General features: G+C 38.7%; 1 protein-coding gene across 1 annotated transcript in view; it reads right to left on the bottom strand.

Moving 5' to 3' along the window:
- ZBTB44 (zinc finger and BTB domain containing 44) overlaps positions 1-13,341 on the bottom strand; it is a 17,071-nt gene extending 3,730 nt beyond the window's left edge. Inside the window, exons 1-3 of the mRNA XM_009890793.1 lie at positions 12,324-13,341; positions 7,568-7,652; positions 1,834-1,997 (exon numbers count right to left, since the gene is read on the bottom strand). Coding sequence (XP_009889095.1) covers positions 1,834-1,997; positions 7,568-7,652; positions 12,324-13,341 — 1,267 coding nt within the window. The remainder of the gene's footprint in view (positions 1-1,833; positions 1,998-7,567; positions 7,653-12,323) is intronic.
- Between the last annotated feature and the right edge of the window lie 723 nt (positions 13,342-14,064).

Below are 14,064 nucleotides of genomic sequence, written 5' to 3'. Positions count from 1 at the left end.
GGAATGGTGATAAAAGAGTGAAAAAGCAGCCTTTATATTGCGTGGGAACCTTTCTATACAAGAATCTTCAGCAACTTTGCGTGACAGACAGCTCTCTAAGACAGTTTAGGTTCATGCCTCCCATTTTTTTCTCTTATTAATTTAGGGATTCTGTTACTAGTTCATTTTTCATCTATTACAGGCACTAATAAAACCCTAAAATGTACAAGCTCTGCAACATGTTGCAGTGGCTGAGAGTACGTAATCACACCCAAACAGAACTATTACAACATAAAAGACTGAATCATCAAAAAGCTAAGATTTAATAAAAAGTCTGAACTCCAGAAAGTGTGGAAATCCAAACACAAGGCTAAGAATCTGGAATATGGAGCTCTATTCATAATAGGGCTGTCAAGGAATAAAAAAGGTTTTTTCAAAAGGCTGAATGTGCATCAGTCCAGGCTGTTAATTCCACCAGTCTTTCACTCTGCTTTCCTTATGTTCAAAGCGGGAGCTGAACTTTTAATTGGGGCTTTTATACAGAGAAAGCTGTAGTTAAGGTTACACTGAAACTCCTTGTTAAGCATGTGAAAACAAGTTAATATACTAGAATATTGTCTTGTGGAGCTAAAACTTTTCATGCTCTCGTACTGTCCAAGGGCATCTATTTCCTCTGATAGTTTGAGGAAAATCTCTTCAGCCATTTTGCTTATGTGAAAACACTTTCAACATTTACAAGTTTTGAGAGTTTCTTTTGCATGCCAATTACTCTAAAACAGCTATTCAAAACTCTCCCAACTTTGCCCAAGGGTTGCCAGTTGACAGGTTGGCCAGAGATGCTTTGCTGAAGCCTGTCTGTCTGCTGTTAGTTAAGACTTTAGCAACCAGCTGGGGGTAATTTCACACCTGATATGCCCACAAAGTTTGCTTTTTTAAGTATTAAACACATATTATTACTGCTGGCCTAACCATAGAATGGATACTTTGCTTGAAGGGATTTGACAAATAATTGCCGACAGTGAAAAAATTACACCTTGGTAATTGTGGTTGTTCTGCCCAAAACCGGTACAGCATCTACATGCAGCTAAGAGTCAAGCTCAAACCAGGAGATGCTAAACCATGAGGCTTAGCGTTCAAGTGCAAGAACCCTTTAATATTCTCTTCATTCACTAAATATGTCAAGGCTACAGCCAGATAATGCTGACAAGTCTTGAAAAACATCAATAGCAAAGACATTAGATCATACTTAGGTTAGGAATCAAAATGAATGGAACAATGTGGGGATCAAGGCTCAGAGGAGGCATTCACACAAACCTTTTGCTACCTGTACTATCTGTAGTAGCTAAATTACTTATCAAACCAATTCAGTTGTCCTGTAATCCCTCCAAAAATTCTGAGATCCAAAGGCATACAACATTCCTCAATGCAAGGACATAAGACAGATAATATTTTCTTACGGCTGCAAGTCTCCTCTAAAACACAGCAGACAATTACAACATGTAAAAGGAAGAATTTCAATCTACATCACCTCTTTAGTATAATAAAAAAGCCAAGTATACTTGGCTTCATCTCAAATTTTTATCATGAAAATGACTTATTCTGATAAATTTCAGGCAGTCAGGTTTTTTTCAGTCCATACAAACGCTAATCATCCGTAAGTAGAGCTATCAGTCGGATCTGAAGTATCAAAACAAGCATTCAATGAGACATACCTCTACCCAATCTTTCTGAAATCAATTCTCAAGCACTTGACAGGCGATTAAAAAAGAACTGCATTATTATATTTGCTGCACAGTGAGCAAACCTCTGTGAGTCTATAAATGAGTAGTTCTTGGAAACGGTAATATTTCTTACCTGAGTGGATAAGCATGTGTTGTTTTAAGTTCTGAATGCGAGTGAACCGGACCCCGCAGGTTGGACACTGAAAAGGTCTGTCTGGACCATTTGGGCTGGGTCTCTCTGTGCTGCTGGTAGAAGGAGCAATGTAGAGTTGGTAGGGATACTGAACGTTCTCCAAACTACGAAGAAAAAATTCACTGATTTACAAGCAAGCTAAAGGAAAAAACTAAGAAGTCTTGCCCGTGGAAATCTGAACCTTGAACACATTTGTACGAGAAGAAGAAAAAGACTGGTCTTTCACATTTCTGGTTAGATTTATATTTATGCTGGAAATCTCTGCCTCTATAGCAATGTGACTGACCTGCATCTGAAGTCTTGTATTCACTGGCTTTGCACTTCTGAACTAAACCAGAGAATAACCTCTAACTTCAGTTTCTTTGGGCAACAGGTCTGAGCAGCAGTTGCAAAGTGAACTATATTTTCCAGGCATGGGCATTTTCTCAAGCATATTGATGATTTGCAATCAACAAACAGTCCCCGAGGAAGAACTTAGAGAACCGAGCAAACTGTAAAGCAAAGGAGTATTTTGCAGCTTCAGTGATATTTACAAATTAAATTAAAGCCGATTCATTTTCATTTCAATTCAAGTTCAATGAACAACCATTAGTATCTACAATTGTATATTTCTACATTTAAAGTATTAATTTATTTAATCAATACTTGCTCCTTGTCTGATTCAATCGGCTCTATGAGAATAGCTCAAGCGCTGTATTTAAAAAACAGCACACAGACCATAATAAAGGAACAATTTAACTTTCAAAGTAATTTATTTAAAACTGACTAATTGCTCCTACATAGCCTCTAGCTGCAAACTGTTTAAGGGAACTACAGTGTTACAATCCAAGTCCTCTGGCAAGGAACTTGCTTTGCTAAAGGGCATAGGAAAATAAAAACAAATCTGCTGGTATAACAATAGGAGTTTGTACTTACCTGGGGTTTCCCTTTCCTGAGCATTAAGGTCTACGGTTTTTGTTCAAATAGACATTTCAGCTTGCTCACAGCCTGATGGCAGATCAGCTGTCACTGGCAGCAGGGAACTGCTCTGACCCTGAATATTCCATGGCCGGAACAATGCAATTTTAGTTTTACTAAACTGTAACGTCTGAAATGTATTGAGAAAAAAGTACAACGATGTCTCCTGTTGCACATAGTCAGAAAGCCTCCCTAACTGAACAAATCCTTCTGCTGGTCTGCTTCCATCTTGAGCCCAGATTGTTAGTTTCAAGGTTAAGCCTGACTTTGTGGACTTCTAACGCTCAGGGGAATGAAATGTTCGCTTTGCACAAATACGCTTTCCTACATATCATATAAAAATCCACAGATCAGATCAGCACAGGAGGACAAGAACTAGGATCATCTCTTTAAAATCAATACCTTAATTGTCTTTATCTGCTCTGGAAATGGATGTCAATACAACTGTGAGAACTGGGTGTCTGAATTCTGAGTACAATGATGGGTCTCTGTGGCTAAAGTTCCAGTTGTAAAATTTATCTGGAGAGAAAGAGCACCAGGGATCTCTTGATACACACAAGAGAAGAGTTTCCTGCAGGAGTTTAGTATCAATCACTCCGTAAAACCGATAATGACTTCTGGTCTCACATGGAACTGGAATAATATTTGCTCTGAGGAAAAAACTTTATTGTCCTTCACTTCTTTTTATACACAGTAGTGTCCCAGAGAGCTGTGGAAAAGATAGATGCTGACAGACTTGTTGATCTTTGCTGAAGGGAATATTAGCAAGAGGGAAGTTACCAGCTCATATCCCAGGGCTGGCAGAATGTGGTTCACTGCCACTTATGGGTCTGAAAAGGCCAACTGATGGCTCGCCAAATGCACTTGAAATAAATGAGGGTATTTTTAAACATAGGTTCCGATTTGTCTAACTGTATTTCTGACAGAGTCTGTCACTCCTGTTTCTTTGTGAGCTGATCACTAGGTAAAGAACAGATTTTACTCTAGTAACACTAGTTTTGGCTCTGGAGTTGGTATGACCATACACTTTCTACTTTACCAATGAAAACTCCATCAACACAGACTAACAGATGGGTCTGTTAGCCAAAAAAAACCAACCAAAAAACAACATTTAAAAAAAGCGCAAAAAAGCATAAAGCATAGAAGTCCAGCTGCCATAATAGTCTAATAATCAAACAGTCAAACCGATTTGGCCCCAGGGTGGAGAACTTGCCCCTCACCTGGTATTTGACAAATGTCACACAGTCTGGCTAAGGGGCAAATCCCTTCAGAAAAGGTTTCCTTGCACTCAGCTGACTGGAGAACTCACAATTAAAATTTTCACAGCTATGTGTAACAGAAGCGGCAGCTGCAATGCAGGCATGATACAAGGATGACTGGCTGGGCAGCAAGAACTCCCGCTCTGAGACGTACATATAGATAGACACACCTAGTGCGCTCAAATAAGAATTACGTTTGTTTTTTGCAACAACATTTAACTTGCTTTATAGAGAACTTCATCTTCTGGTAACACGTGTCTCAGGTCCTTCCTCCCTCATTTCTGCGTTAGGGGATTGTGAAGAGGCAAAAGTGCATAGTGCTCCTAGAGCTTTCTAGGGAGACACTCAAACTAGGGCAGAAATTAGGAGCCACGGCTCTCCTTTTGTTTCCAGCTTTCTCAGGCTAGCCCATCCTCAAAATCTGTACTGGTGCCAGCTTCTCTGCAATTGAAACGGGGACAATCTCCCTAGAAGAAATTTAAAATAAAGTTTGTTTTTTTCCTACATAAAAGCTTCATGATGAGAAAGGCTGGTTAAAGCAGATAAAATGGGAATCACGAGGCTCTCCAGCTACCAGTGAGTGGCCTGTCTTTTTCCATCCTTACACTGCAAGCAGGCTGAAATACCTATTGGTGACATAACTGCGGACCTTAGCGCAATGAAGAAATTACATTTGAAACACAATTATATTTAGTCTCCCCTGCTTCTTTTTCCCCATATATACTCAATTCTTCATAACTTGCAATTTGTGATATATGTGGCATTTAACAGTTGAGATTTGTCTAACATCTCAGCAAATTTCTGTAACAGCTAGATAGAGAGAGAGGTTTAAAATGTTTTCACTGGAAGGCTAAAGTATTCTACTCGCATTTTTTTCTTCTTTTCACCAAGAGATTTTAAACATATTTAACTATGTAGAACTAAACTGACAAATGTGAATGCCAGAATGCTCAGTGAGCCTAGAAATGGTCTCTATTTGTAAACAACAATTACTTTAGAAAAGTGGAGGTTCTCATTATGTTGGGTCAGAGAGATCTTTTGTAATTAAGCCTTTGCAACTACTCATTTTTAAATGCAGCCACAAACTGATCCAGAGACTAACTGTTAAACCAGCCACGGCTGGATTATGAATCTCTGCTAGAAAAGTGCATAGCAACCCAAATGTGAAATATCAGAGAAAGAACATATCAGACTTCCCTGTGAAACAGTACTTTTAATACTTAAGAGATTCCTGTGTGCCTATCAAGCTGACGACAATTACATGTGACCTGCTGTTTATGAAACAGATTATGGAGGAGGATCAATTAGTTATGTTAATTATTTAACACAGAAACTCAAGAGATAAGATATCCTAAATTATGAAATATTTATGATTCTTTCCACAATGATAAGGATGTCATATAGAAAGACCTTTAGATGGAACAATATTTTGCTCTGGTTTATGAATAGAAATACAATAAATACATACTCAAATACATATTTTTCAATATAAATTTGCATTGTCCACTCACAACTGACTGATATTTTGAAAATCTCTACTAATAAAGCAATGTACAACCTGGACTTAAACTAAAGGTGCATTAAAGAAAATACAAAAAAAAAGTGAGGGAAACTTTCTCCATCCATACGATTTATTAATCATGATTTCATTTGATTTAGCTACAGCTGAATGCTTAATTTTATGCAGAAATCTGTATTATCTCACTTTATGCACCCAAAACTGTGTGCCCAAATCGCTGCACAGTGAATTTTTATTTATTTGCTGATATGCCCATCCTATGCTTGAAACGGGACTTCAAAAGTCCAGCGCTTCATGGGCTGTCACAGCATATCAGAACGCACGGTCCCAACCCGACAGGCGTATGCACGCACACACACATGTGAAAGAAAACTCCTTAAGACTTGAAAGCACCATTTTACACATTTACCTGAGTCACCGAAAAAGTACAGTCTTGGCACTTTCACTTGAGTGTATAAAATAAATCACTTGGTATAAAATTTTAGTTCTGGAGTCTGAAGTTTTCATAAATTCCCATAACTATTAATTCCCTTATTGTTTATATAAAGAATGTGCAAATTCTAGTTCATTTTGCTGATCCTTCTGTTACTCTGAGACTATTTTCAAACTTGGGTGTAAACTAAGGCAAATATTCTTTTCTTCTCTGCATGGAAGAGATCTTTCAGTGCGAATTTTCAGTGTGTTAAAAAGATTTTACATATTTTGAATTTTCTATGCAGTTTGTGCTGAAGCTCTGCAATTTTAAAGGAAAATTCTGAAATAATCCACTGCTGAAAATATGTATGCCACTTGACTTTAGAATTCTAGCTTTAAAAACCTGGATTAGATCCAATGCAACATGTGCTCCTACTATCAAGTTGAACCCTAACTGGTGGGTATTATTTTTATACTGAGGTTTGTTAGCAGATAGATAAAATCTTCTACGTCATACAAAAAATCGTTATCTAGGCAGTTATTTTCCCTTCAGATTTAATCCGACAATGGGACAGGTTTTAGATGGAAATGGCAGGAAAGATTTTATGAACTACGAAAATGCAGCTCTTGATAGTTATCTCTGTAGGGAGTTTCACTTGACACAGTTTCTGGAACAACTCCCAAAGGCTCACACTTCTTCCTCAGATTCACTTGTCTAACAAAACACTATGCAAAAGCCAGCTTGTCGATACTTCAAAAATTTTGCTTAGAAAGGGAATAGCTGGCTATACGCCATACTTGATACACACCACAAAAGCAACGAAATATAAGTCAAACCAGTTGTGTGTGCCCTTGTATGCCACTTGCAGGTGCATCATTTCGCTCTAACAGAACTCCGATATATATTCAACCAAACAGACCCATTTTAGTTCTGCCTTCGCTGCCAGCCTTCCCTTATAAGGGACTCCCTTAACAAATCACTCACCCCAGCACAGCAAAAGACCACTAAATATTTACAGTAAGTGGCACACAGCATCTTGGTGAGAAGCTACACGCAGAAAGTTTGGGAGACAAGATTTAAGGCTGCTCTGCCTGCCCTGTGGTTTATGGCAATAGCGATGTCTGGTGAAGCCAAGACTAGGTACTTGTTTTCATTTTGTTGCTTTTGTGGCTTTATGTCGGCTTTATCACGCATGCAACTACCACACCTGTTTCACAGTAAAGGGTTTTTTTTTGTTGCTTATTAATAAAGAGCAGTGATGAAGAAACAGCAAAAACATGAATATCTTTCTTCACCAGTACTGCCTGGAAATAGACAGGAAACGAAAAGCAACAAGTAAGCAAAGTCTGATTTTCATCACCTACGTTCTTCTAAAACATCTGATCCTTCAGGCACTGATTGTACTTTGATCAACACAGAGAAGTGGATGTACGAACAACGAAACATTCCGGGATTAAGGCTGGGTAGGTTAATTACAGCACAGCACTTGCTGCAGAACACTTTGCACACTACATTGGTACATACCGATCATCATCATCTGCATGAGCGTTAGTGCCAGAGGTACTTTGGAGTGTGGGTAATCCCTCCGTAACCCCCTCATCTATTGAGCCTAGGCAAAGAAAAAAGGGCAATTTAATGCAAGTAAGTGTTCAAAAAGGGTTGGGGTGGCAGGTAAATACACATAAAGCTTGCTTTCCCAAATCTCTGAGAGACACTGCTGCCTGGGTGATAAGATACTAAAATTGTCTTCGGAAAATCATTTAGAAAACCCAGAAGCAATGTGTTCCAAATCAACTTCTACTCTGCACAGATTATTTAGTAAATGGACAACTCAATAAAGGGCAAATATTTGGCACACCTAGAAAATGGAAAGAATCTATGTTAAATACAGCCAGAGTTTTCAAAACACATCCAGTACTAACACTGTAAAGCAGCAATGTTATCTTCACCTAAAGGGACTATTTCATCAATTTTCAGGACTTCTTGAGCACTAAAGAGATCAACCTTGCTACGCCACGTTGCTTTTGTTTTCCAAATCTTCCATATACATATATTTGTTGATAATGCCTTCATTTATTGATAAGATGCTGAGACAGGAAGAGCCCTCTGAGAAATTAGAAATGCAACACAACAGAGACCAAACTTCTGTTTGTAAGAGAAACATATACACAAAACCATTCCAGAGGTTTGCTCAGTGCACCAACAATCAAGCAAATGTAGCTCACGTGGGTTTTGGAAGCAGAATCTAAGGTAAACACAGCACTAAAGCAAAACTATGACTTCATTCACCTGATGTGGCTCAGATGGGCCCCCCTCATCACCACCTAGAGTTTGGCATTCAATCCTTGTTTAGGCGTATTAAACGAGGTTATTTTGGCCTGATGTCACCACAACAGGAAGGGAAGTTGGCAGTACAGTACTAAAACAATTCTAAGAACTGGTACCCGCCCCCTGTCAACCATACCCCTTGATAATAAAATCCTCTGATTTGGTAATGTGTGACCATTTAGATAAACCATGTTTTGCTCCCTCTTTAAGCTGAGTGTAGAGAGCTGAGTGGATCACCTCACATTACCTCCTGTTCCTCTGATGATGTCTATGGATGCAATGGGAGATGATAAAAATGAATGACTGAACTCTCCCAAACTTCCAAAGGATCAGAATTGCTGTCATTCCTCTCCCAAACAAGGGTTCCCAAATCATGACATATATATGATTAGTAGCATGAAAGTCACTTGAAGTGGTAATTCCGTCTTGCCTCCTTTTCCCTCTGTTGAGACTGAATACTAAGCACCGCTCTAACTTTTCTGAACAGCCAAGCAGCCTTTGGGTCTCTACCACTGAATCCATGTGAGATGACAACAGATTGGGGAAGGAGATTTCTCTCTCTACACCTACAGCCTGAGAATAAGCGAAGCTTAGGACAGTGCTCTTGCTGCTATGGCATAAATAATTCTGCTTTCTAAGAGAGTGGTACATGAGCAACCTGAATTTGGGAACACTTCTCTAAAGCACACTAGGAAAATCCAGTATCATTAGGTCTACGACGACAAGCGCCAGACAAAATGGAAAAACAAATAGAAGAAACAAAGACATGGAAAGAGAAGTAGAAAATGTGCTTCTTTTGTCAAAAAGAATGAGAGTACTGACTCCAAAAAAAGTTGTCCCTATAAAGGACAGTGTGTTCTACAAAACCTTACCAAAGTGAAAGTTTACTGTCTTAATGTGACCCCATGTTATGGGGCCAGTGATGGGAAGAAATTTGCATCTCTAGCAGTTTAAAAATAACACTAGTAGAATCAAAATTTTTAATTTTGTTATGGGCTGACAAACTATGTTTGGCAAAATCAGCAACTATGCAATCTATAAAGTTACAAAAGTTAATGCCGTTTTGATTTATCCTTCTTTCTCATGGAATATTTAACCAAAAGTCTACTGAAAAATAAGCCAAATTGCTCTTAGGTTTAATTTTATGCCTTCACCTCTCAAATGGAAACAGTGTTAATGAGTTATGAAAATATCTTCTCAGACATAGCTATTGTTGTAACCATAATGACTTATTTATCAAGGCCCTGCTTCACGTCTCCTTCCGTATTATAAAGTGCTTCCAAATATAATAAATTGCAAATGAACAATTCTTGAAATTGCCCAAAGAGTGAATAACAGCTTTTTGCAATATCAGGAAGAGAGGCAGGGATGCTTTTATAAATGCACTATAAAACACTGAGATAAATATATGCAATTATATGAGGAAAATATGTTCAGGGAGGAGAAAGCTGTACTTTAACATATCTTGCTGCCTCCATTTACTGTTCTTGTATTACTGCATAAGGAAAGACATCTTTGGGAGGTAAAAAGTGCTTTCTAGCTACAAAGCATGCCTTATCATATATTAGGTATATGTGAACTGTGCTAGAAACCAAGAGCACTGCTTCTCTTTATAGCACAATGTGAATAAAAACTATTCTGAGGATAGTTAACAATGTTATGCAAATACACTGAACATTAATTCAAACATATTCAAAGACAAAGAACAGATTTGTACTCTGAAGACTTTGGCCCAGCACATTTTTCCTCTCTCTGTAGCTGTTTTAAGGAAGAACATGCTGTACTAACAGCCTCAATAATAGACATTTAAGTTTAAACATGATAATCGCTAAAGCCCAAGATCGTCTGCCCCATGCGTAGAAATGGTCAGGTACATGACCTCAGTGGTAGAAAACCTAGAATAGGAAAATGAAAATGGACAACTTTCCCAAAAACATCACGAGGTTTGAAAAACAGATACCTTTTGAAGACAGATGTGCAAAGTTGCTTGTCAACAGAAATCATTTCACAGATGAGGAAACTGGCTAGAGCAAGAACAGAATTCAGTAAGGCGTCTGGCTATTGGAGTATGTTTTGAAGTGTTTTTTTGTTTAACACTAAGACTCTCTTAGAAAAGGAGATTTTATAGCATTCAGTGGCACCTCTCTCTCTGCAATTCAGTCCTAGTCTCACATTCTCACGTCCCAATTCATTCAAGCCACTTCTGAGTATGCAATTTTTCTGATATTTCTAACTGCAAGAGATGTCCTCCAAAAAAATTCCACAGATCGTATGCTACTTGTTTGCAATCTAGAATTTACACCCAGTTTGTTCTTTTAAGCTACTTGGGTATGATATTTATAGTTGGTAAAACTCCCTCCTTTCACTTGACATGCTATTTGTAACCTTCCCATATCATTATGTCTACTGGTTCTGTTTTGTCTGTGATGGTACAATTACACTGATGAAATAATTTGCATCTCTTGTCACATGGCCCTGGCAAGGCACTTCCGAAGTTCCTACTATAATGAGTTAAAAACTGAGTCAAACTAAACCTGTTCTTGAACAAGAACCACTTTTCCTGGAGACTACTCAGCAAACAATTTGTTTCTTTTCGTTTTTAATCTATGCACTATTTTGGCAAACTACATTTAAAGATTTGTATCTAAAGCGATACTAAGTCTCCTTCTCAGAAAAGGTAAACAGCCTTGTATCCAGTAAATAAAACATTTTCATTTGGAAAAAGCATTACCAATCTAAAATAACAACACGTGAGCTATACAAACCGATGAACAAAAAAACCAACAACATAAAGTCTTGAAGGATGGGATAAATGGAAAATATTTTCATTTCTTTTCAGTGAGTATTACCTAAACAGTTTAACAACACCGATCATATATTACAATCCTGGAATGGTCAGACTGATCTAATACTCACTTTCTGCAGAGAAGGTACAGTGTTACGCTGACCAAACAAAACAAATAATGCAGGCTACTTAGCTACATTTATTTACTTTGTTGTCATTTATTTATTTAATTAACTGAAGCAGTCTTTCATGTATACATTATTTGAATGAAGCAGACCAGTACCTTCACCATTCTTACAGTCTTCAAACAAAACAGGCTTTATTAAAAATCTGGCAGTAAACAAACTCTACCGAGCATAGGTGAAGCCACTTAACTGAAGGCAAAATAGCTGACTTAGGCAAAAATTTGGTAATTAAACTAGAAATATTGCAAACCCCTTTTCTTCTGGCTTACTAAAAGCCACTCAATGCATTCTGTGCAAAGAGGAAAAAAAGGATTGCTACAGTAACCTTTAAGTATTAGCTATTAATAACCAACAGCCCGCTAGAACCCAAAACTGGCTTCCAATTGTCTTTCATGGAAAAAAGGTTTCTCTCAGCAACTGGCAGGATTTGAAGAAGGAACTTGAGAACCAAATCCCAGAGAAATGGAAAGATTCTCAATATTATGACTGTGGTTTTGTTTTCATCTGAGGCATTAAGATGACAGTGTTCCACCACTTATTTTGCAAATCTTACAAAGGCTCTCTGTCATGATTATACAAGATTTTATGTCTGATGCAAAGTACCATTCTATCCCTCTGTGGCTACAGCCACAAGTCTTTCAGATTTGGTGTTGCAGCTCAGCTGAGATCATGCTTTTTGACACTACTGAAAACAGAATTATTTTCCCCAGCCAAGCAACTAGAAGTAAAAAGGGATTATCAATCTCTCCTGAATAAGGAGGTCTACCAACCGGCTTACCTTTCTTAGCTGACTTCTGCAAAGTTATTTAAGGAACTCCAAGTTCCCCATCAGGGTTTATATGTAACATTTCATAACACGGGGAAAAAAAAGGCAGTTTCACAAAAGTAAAGCATGAAAAAACATGAAGCATATTTCCTCCAACAAAATCACAAGTGCGCAGGTGCCTATTTGTACATATATTTAACCCAGAAATGGTCATACCTATAGAGGAAGACTGTGGGCTGATAAGGAGATCTTCCTGCACTTGCTCGCTTCCCGGGACTGTCTGTTGATCACTCAGAGAGCTCTGGGATGCGCTAACAGGCTGCGATACTTCCTCGTGAACCTCCTCATCGCTTAACCTTTCCACTTTGACACGCACGTCTTCTTCAATCACAAGGGGAGAACTGGCTTTTGTGCTCTCACAAGTCACATAATCTGCAATTCTTCTGTTGGACTCGGAGGGCCCAGGCATTTCCAAAGTCCTGGAGTTCTCCGCCTGCTTCACCTTCTCAGATTGAAGTCTTCGATCAATTCCAAAAGGAAAAGTCCAGGGAAAAGCTAAGGACGAGTCCACGGGCTGATTTCTGGACTCCGGGTAAGAAGTTGAAGGATTCAGCACTTGGGGGGAACTTGTTTGTGTGTTACACTTAAGGGGGCTCTCGGGAGACATAACTATGTAGCTTTTGCGCTTTCTTCGCGACTCTCGGCAAACAGGAATGGTTCTTTCCACTACACTGCACTCAGAAGAAACTGGAGAAAGGCTGCCGTCCCGAGAAGTAAAATTGCAGTTTGCGCTGTTCTCCTGTCCTGCATCCAGCACCTTCTCTTGCTGGCTGTTGGGAGTATTCCACAAAATGCTGGACTTCATGAATTCTGAGCACGTGCTAGCAACGCTGAACATCTGCATGTAGCTGGCTGCAGCCAACACATCAATAATGTTTTCTGTATTAATAGATAGTGTTGCTGTGTAAGCATACTCCAGAAGAGGTATAAAACCAGTCACTGTCACATGGTGCAGGTCTAACACGCTCTTGCTCTCGTCTTCTGCTTGGCCGACGAGTTTGGAACGGAAGAAGTCGCTGCAGGCTGCCAAAACCACCTTGTGTGCCCTGAAGATTTTGTCCTGGACACGGATGGTGATATCACAAAAATGTCCATCGTTGCGGAGCATGTTCAGCTTTCCCAGCATCTCCTGACTGTGAGCAGGGGAATTATGAGTGAATGTTTTAACACCCATTTTTTCACCTTTCTGCTAGCGTTGTTTCCACATACGAGAGATCACAGGTATCCTAAAATGAAGAGGAAAATTGTCATTTTCATCTCTGAAAGCAAAAGTGAAGTGGCTTCATGATTATAAAACTCTGTATGAAGAAAATTCACACGAATCCTCTAGGGTCAGTTTTTTCTAGGATCCAGACTGTGCAATGGACTAACTTTACAGAAATGCAATTACTCATAATTTTCAAAACCACAGATGAAATTATTTGCAATCTATCACTAATATCATCTTCCACGTTTCTGCTACTGCCCACTCAAAACAAATCCCTAACACCATTTAGAGAAAAACAAATGTCTGTAATACCAAAAAGAAAGTGGTTTTGAAACTATCATCTGTGCAAGAAACCTGTATTTTAACTTTCTGGGCTCAGGAAACTATTGCTCACAGTTCTTAAATCTGACAGACTTTGTTGAATGTTTCTTTTAAGTGGAAAAGACATTAGCTTGGGTTCACTTACAAGTGTGCAGGAGCAAGCAAATCTCCCAGAGAAGGTATTTAATACCAGAAAAGCTTTAGAGAAACTACAGCACGAACTTTCAGAGGAGAGAGTTCAAGCTAGTAAACATAAAACAACAGTTGCCAATAGCTCTGCTTTCCTGCTGTAGTGCAGGTACTGATTGCCTAAAGCTGCTTTTAATAAATAGTTTTGGACTAGGATGAGAAGTTATTGAAAATTCCTTC

This window comes from Charadrius vociferus, unplaced genomic scaffold, assembly GCF_000708025.1.
Source record: "Charadrius vociferus isolate BGI_N301 unplaced genomic scaffold, ASM70802v2 scaffold858, whole genome shotgun sequence".
NCBI classification, from domain to species: domain Eukaryota; kingdom Metazoa; phylum Chordata; class Aves; order Charadriiformes; family Charadriidae; genus Charadrius; species Charadrius vociferus.
Note: the sequence above shows the minus strand (reverse complement) of the source record. Positions and strands in the feature narration are given on the sequence as shown.